The 7,500-nt window shown below is 44.5% G+C and overlaps 2 protein-coding genes across 10 annotated transcripts in view; both read left to right on the forward strand.

The window, feature by feature from the left end:
- znf385d (zinc finger protein 385D) overlaps positions 1–7,500 on the forward strand; it is a 353,987-nt gene that overhangs the window by 165,530 nt on the left and 180,957 nt on the right. The gene's annotated exons all lie outside the window — the stretch shown is intronic.
- Positions 1–7,500, forward strand: part of satb1b (SATB homeobox 1b) — a 68,514-nt gene that overhangs the window by 36,280 nt on the left and 24,734 nt on the right. For all 9 annotated transcript variants that reach the window (XM_080426169.1, XM_080426172.1, XM_080426171.1 and 6 more), the window contains 2 exons: positions 3,680–3,892; positions 6,992–7,063. In XM_080426169.1, the coding sequence (XP_080282295.1) occupies positions 3,680–3,892; positions 6,992–7,063 (285 nt within the window). The remainder of the gene's footprint in view (positions 1–3,679; positions 3,893–6,991; positions 7,064–7,500) is intronic.

Below are 7,500 nucleotides of genomic sequence, written 5' to 3' on the forward strand. Positions count from 1 at the left end.
TGTTGCGCTTGTTTGGGATGGGGGAGGAAGGTGACAGCAAACCTCATTACACCTCTACTCCCTTTGAAGTCACGGTGTAAAAAAAATAATACACTGATAAGGATCTACTGGAATCAGTGTGTACTCCTCTCTCTGTCTCCCCCTCCAAAAATCTATGTGTGTGTGTATGTGTTTGTGCGCACCGCACATGCGTGCGTGTGTGAGCACGTACAGTATAATGGCAGAACCAGACAGTGGTGTTTTTGTGCAAATTGGCAAGCACTTATACACGCACAGTCTTATCTCTAATTGATATGAAGAATCAGCCTAGTGATGTGCCTAAGAGACTGCCATTGGAGGATTATTTATTGTGTGTGTGTGTGTGCGTTTATGTGTGTGTGTGTGTGTGTGTGTGTTTGTGTGTGTGTGTGTGTGTGTGTGTGCTTCATTGCTCTGTGTTAATAAAAAGACAAGGGTAATGGAGTGGGGGGATTTAGGGGGGAGGCGTGCAGTGACATGAAGGGGGCTGTATGTGTGTGGATGCAGGGGGTGGATCTGGTGAAACAGGGGAGGTACTGGGTCTTTTTTGGGGGAAGGGGGCGGGGTGCTGGTGAGGGGGGGGGGAATTGGGGGGGGGGGGGCAGCAGATTGACCAGAGAGATAGACGGAAAGGGCTGATGGTGAGGAATGATAAACATGCGCAGACTGAAGAATGCATACGCAGACACACCGGCAGCCAGGCAGACAGACTCGTACACGTGCAGGCATATGAACACACGCACACACACGCACACTCACACACACACACGCGCACACACACACACACACACACACACACACACACACACACACACACACACACACACACACACACACACACACACACACACACACACATGCACACATGCACACATGCACACAATCAGACGCATATCTCCATCTCCCAAATACTTCTATACAATCCGTGCGCACTCTCTTTCTTTGTGAAAGCTTATCTTCGTCTATGACTTCATGTCTGTATCTGTTTATGCTTGCCTGGCTACTGTTGGCCTCCCCATTGAAATGCTACACAGAGTCACATTATGCTGTGTAGCAGGGCAAACGGGCTCATTATGAATTTTCCACTGACATTGAAATGTGGTTTATTTGTGATGCCACTCTTTTCCTGAGGATCACCATCCGCTATCAAATTGCTCATGTTTTCCCATTATCCTGGTTTATTGCCAAAAATCACACCTATTGATAGCAAGAGGAAGCACAGCATTGGTTCACGCAGTGTGTGACCAACAGCTGATGAAAAGGCCCAATCATACGTCTCTGATAATGGGGCCTTGTAATGACAGAATTCATCTCCATTGAAAAGCAAACGGAGGATAAGCTGATTGCCTGCTGTACAAGAGCGATGTCTGCGCATGCGGGAAGTAAACCTATCCTCTGGGAATGCTTACATCATTGACCACTTGGAGACAACAACACTGGTTTATTTTTTGTATCTATGAAAAGATACTGGGTAAACTTTCAGGTTACCTCTGTACTCTTCTCTGTCCCAGCTCTGGTAGTTACCAACTATGCTCCAAAGTGGTTGCTTTTCAACCACTTAATCCCTATATATTTAGTTAAGGCTCTATACTATAGGTCCACTCCTTTTGCCTTTTCCCCTCAACACCAATCTCTAGATCAGCTGAAAATAGCTCATCTACATCTACGCTTGCATTGTGAGGTGTAGATCTGCTATTTTCCACAAAATGTTTGCCTATTTTACACAAATGTTCACCTATTATGACATGCCCAGAATAGGGACGGTGGGGTTAAAGTGGTTAATGCACCCTGGGTTTTCACAAATCTGGACAAAATGGGAAAACATTTTTGTATATATTTTTGGGGGCTTTTTGGCCTTTATTTATAGTTTTACTGTAGAGACAGACAGGAAACAGGGAGAGAGAGATGGGGAGAGACATGCAGCAAAGATCGCTGTCAGGCTACTTTAGAGCCTATAGGTGCCCGGACCGCTACGCCAGCAGTCCGGGCCCAAAACGGCATTTTCTATGCAGCTTGGGCATGGAATAACCTATAAAACGATCTGTGGTCTTGGGAGAGCACTGTTTGAAAAGCTGTTCTTCTGCTTTACTGATGTGGATTTCTGTATATTATGTTGTATAGCGTTGCTGTCGGGTGTATGTCCAAAACGCTTTTTTATTTTATAAAAAAAAGTGCAGATCTGCTATTTTTACTACTTTTGTGTGACACTTTTGCATGATGAAGTAGGGCATTCATATACAAAACAACATAAAAACTTAAAAAGTTGAAATTTGGAGGTTTAAAAAAAATAGTAAAATAGCATAAATTAAATACAGAGAAGCAGAACACATGCCAGTGACTCCCCTCTTGTCTCTTGAACGATACTGTGAGCTGGATTTACTTGGATCTGAAAGCGCAGCATGGACTATGTGGGCTGGTCAGAAACAACATGCTGCAGCCGCGATCTGCACAGAACTAGCATCTCATTTACAAGGACTGCAGTTAATTACGCAATCTGCTCTGGCCGCATTGTCTGTGGGTGAGAAAAAGTGCAGTAGCTGAATGCCAAAGTACAGCCCTGTAGACAGCCAGTCTACTTCAATGAGGACAAAATGTAAAATGTACAGTATGAGTCTATACAATTAGACTTTCTGAAAGAAATATAAATGAAAGTGTAATATACAGAGTTGCATCCTCTGGAAACTTGACAATGCCATCTATTCCCACCTTGATTTCATAACATTCAACCACTCCAATCATCAATTCAACCATTGTTTGAATCCTCTAAGTCTTAGCCTTATTTGGGATAATGTACACTATCATTCTATTGCCACAAACAACTTCTCTGGCAATAAAAAAAATAATTATGAGGAGATGCATATAATTTTTTCTTTCATTGCAAAAGAGGCGAGCCAGCAGTAGCAATCACTGTGGCTTTCTGTGGCACAAAGGTTGACCAGCAGAGACTGGTATGCCGTCTTGGGTTCCTCTTCCTTTCGTAGGATCTCAGACAGCAGGCCCTGCATGGTGGCGGAGGGGAAGGTAGGGCAGAGGAGGAGAGAGGTGGAGAGAGGAGGAGGCAGAGAGAAGGCGAGGATTTCGCCCTCTGTGGCTTTCTCAGAGAATCTAACCGCTCAGAGCAGGTCTCCTAAACTGACACTCCCTCAGCTGTGCAGAAATTCCCCTATTTCCCCAAAGCGAACAGTTGCAACGTGCATTGCAAAGTATATTGAATAGACTACATGATTTAATGCCATTATAAAATCCAGGCTTGTTTTTAGTCCATTCTGCCCTAAAACAGCCTTGCTTTGTGGCAAACTGCGATTTGAAGCTCCTCCAACCTTAATACAGGGTGTCTAAGGCAGTGTTAGCTTACTAGCATGTACCAAAGTTACATGAAAGCTTCACATTTTCATTGTCATTACAGAGTCTCTTTTACATTGATGGCTCTCACTTACTCTCTTAGTCAAGAGTTCTCTAGTGTTATTACTCTGATGTGATTAGTCCGAAAATAGACGATCTACAAGCTCACGTTGGTACGCGACGTCCAGTGAGCTTGTAGAGCGGCTATTTTCAGGGGGCGACACTATCATACAACAAAGTATAATTCAGGCGTTACTTGCTCAGCCAGGGCCTCTCTCACTCTTGCCTTTGCCCTCCCTTCCCCTCCGCCACCATGCAGGGCCTGCTGTCTGAGATCCTCCGTAAGGAAGAGGACCCCAAGACGGCATCTCAGTCTCTGCTGGTCAACCTTCGTGCCATGCAGAACTTCCTGCAGCTGCCCGAAGCCGAGCGAGACCGCATCTACCAGGATGAGAGGGAGCGCAGCCTGTCACAAGCGTCCGCCATGGGCCCCGCACCGCTCATCAGCACCCCGCCCATCCGGCCTGTCCAGGTAACGACGTTTAAAAACACTGCAGACCGCATATTAGAAAGGAAGTTTAGGAAGTACTTCTTGAAAATCTCCTGAAGTCACAAGGCACAATGCACGGAGCATGAATACATAATTACATACACTGAAATGTATGGTTCCTTTACTGCTGAGCTAGCTGTTTCAAACCACGACCATCAACCACCACTCTTAATTTATTGTTGATATCGATTGACAGGTTGGAAATTGTGAGGGCAGAAGGTGATGCCTCTATAAATCCAGCGGCAGGGTACTGTAAGAGCTGAATAGTACATAAATAGAGGTCTGATCATGTTGAGAGTTTCTTAAGACAGAAATGACATAATTATTCCACAGAAAACAGCGTTGACACAGACTTTTATTCAGTTTTCTTCGAGCGACAATTGACAAAAGGGTCTTGCGATGGAGTGTAAGGCTTGATTCATACTTGGTTGTGTGGCAGTGTTCTACAAGCTCACAAATTGTCGCAGCCAACGTGTTGTGAGCTTGTAGATCGGCTATTTTCCGTCCTGGGATGTCAGAATGTATTGTCGAGGACTTTTGCAAATGTCATGAGACATGCCACTCACAAACACATGCCACTCATAGACACATGCCACTCACTGACACATTCTGGTGTCACAGAGCCACCACAGTATGCATTCTGTTACACACCTCAGAGTCACATACCTATTGTGACAAACCATCAAGCTGTCTGGACACAGCGAATGTCTCTGTTAGATAACATACATCACATTCGGCATGTTAGTTCTCAACCATATTTCCTGCATCCTTCTCATCCTCTACTCACAGGAGGAGAATGGCTACACAAACAAGGGCTAATTTTGCTTGCTAATTTTGACCTTTTCTATGGCCAATCATGCACCATTAACAACCTTCCCTTTCTAAAAATTAACCTGGCACGGTGATGACAAGATCATTGAAAGATCCAGCACCACTCTGTCTGTCTGTCTGTCTGTCAGTCAGTCAGTCGGCTCCTAATTTATGTTCTCTGACTGTCGTGCCACAACTTGCTACTCGCACCGTAAATCAAAGTTCCTCATTCAAAAAGGTATATGGCAACTTTTTGCCACTTAAGCCCATTTGATGTGCGGTCAAGTGTGTCTGGGAGGTGAGAGGGGCTGACAAAGGCCTCCTCTGTCCTGTCCTGTCCCTGCTGAAGATGGAGCTTTGAGTTTGGTGAGGACGCATAGAAAGAGATGGAGGAGAAAAGCAAAGACATTTAGAGAAAGAGGTTCTCCTTTCGAGCTCAGGGCCACCCAGTTCCAAAATGGAGACTCCCCTTTTTAACGGCATGTTGAGATCACAGCAGCTGCCCTTACAAAGCCAGGATGACAGAGGCCATTTCTGAACCAGTGGTTTTGACACGTTACAGTTCACTGCCTGTCCTTACAATGGAAAGACTGTGTCAGCTCAGGACAACGCTTCGGAGTGAGAGAGTGGACCTTTGTATGATGATGCATTGAAGTTAAACAGCAGGGTTTGGGCTATCAGACATACCTCTGTTGATGGCCCTAATTCTGTTTGCATCAGTCCTCTTTCCCAAATGCCTAGGATCAGGAGGTGTCTCCACCTTTTCAGGATTCAATCATTTCATTACACGAATTACAAGACATTAGTATCAGAAGTGCGCTTGTGTCCTGTTTACATCAATCTGAGTATCTACAGAGAACCTTTAGTATTTCTGAAAACAAACCACAAAGGTTTGCCTGCAGGGTCATCAGAGGCCATCACATAACAGAATAGAATTCATAGGTAAGGGCTTCTTCACTGGTGCACATGCTGGCCAACGAGAAGAGCATTTCATTGTCAAAATGCCAAATATACTATATATCATTATTTTTACTTTACAATTCTGTTGACACGCTGTAGTGTCTATATACCTGTAGTTGTTTACAAATTCCCACCTGTATGACTTGCACCCATAGATATATATCATGATTGTAAATCAGTGTGCCGCCAAGGCAGTTGACAAGCACACATACACACGGAACGTGCTCGCGCACGCACGCACGCACGCACGCTCGCACGCACGCACGCACGCACGCACGCGCACGCGCACACACACACACACACACACACACACACACACACACACACACACACACACACACACACACACACACACCCACCTACACCTGGCCATATGCCAGCCTCTCCTATGGAGCAATGTGGTGTGAATTTAGCCACATAAATCAGTGAGGGTGGCAATTGAGTCAGAGACAGAGGAGGATTTTTATAGACCTCATAAAAACAGATGCAGGCGTACGTCTTGTGTCACGTGTACCGATGGGTGGCTCAACTAACCGAGCCAGTTAGTGCATGTCCCGGCCTTAGCAATTAACTTGACACGGTAACCTACCTCTCAGACTGACAAGCTTGCATTCAAGCCATCGTAAAATGGCCCTAAATATCCAGGAATGCTTCAACATTCCAGTTTCACCACCAAATTTTAGGATTACTGTATGTGGTATTCTTTTTTTTTCCTTTTTCGGGGTTGTTGTTGTTTTTATAAAGCCCCAAAAGGGGCTCATGTTAGGTGTCTAGACTAATGTTTGAATATATGTTTCTTCAAGCGCACATTGTTTTGCGAGTATGTAGCTGTGTGGGTTATTAGTGGTTGATTTGAATAACATGTTCTCATACCCATGGATTTCTCTCTCTTTTTTTCCTTTTTTTCATATCGAATGATTTGTATGCTAATGGCTCTTGGGTAATGTTTTTATTTGGATATTTGTTACCCTCTGAAAAGGTTTCCTCAAGACACGACAAGCCCTTGAATGAAACATGATTTGATATTTCGCTTTAGCATTTTATTTCTCTAATCAGCAAACAATGACACTGACGTAAGAATATCTTTTCACTCTGTGCTTACAAAGAAGAATACTTCTTTGTTTGCGTATGTGAGCATGTGGGTACATCAGCATGCATGTATGTGTAGAGTGCAAGTGAACGCTTGTTCATGTGCTCATGTATGCATGTGTGAGTGCCTACAAGTGTGCGCGTGGTTGCGCGTGCTTTTGTTTTGTCCAATTCCCTCTTGTGAGCCTGAACAAACATGGACATGTTTTTGACCCCTTACAGCCCAGGAGAGAAGACTGTAACACCGTCAGACCCGAAGACTGGAACCCCCGAATCCCTGTGGGCATTTCCCCTGTAAGCAAACAACACACGCACACACACACATGCACACACACACACACACACACACACACACACATACACACGCACGCACGCACGCACGCACGCACGCACGCACGCACGCACGCACACACACACACACACACACACACACACACACGTACACGTACACACATGTTTACTGCAGAAATGACTCATACTAGCTTATCGTTCCCCAACATGCCATTCATTATTATATTAATATGGTATAGTGGTCTTCATGGAGTAATGTGCTGTTTGCATGTCGCATATCAACATAACATACAACCTATGAAGTTATTTTATTATACTATATTTTCGGTCAGTATGTGGTTAAATCTTGGTCAAAATGTTACGACAATACATTTGTAGTTGGACAACATATCACACAAATACAAAGATACAGTAGACTTAGGAAGGCTAGTTATCAGAAA

This window comes from Gymnoscopelus braueri, assembly GCF_963280865.1.
Source record: "Gymnoscopelus braueri genome assembly, chromosome: 4".
NCBI classification, from domain to species: Eukaryota; Metazoa; Chordata; class Actinopteri; order Myctophiformes; family Myctophidae; genus Gymnoscopelus; species Gymnoscopelus braueri.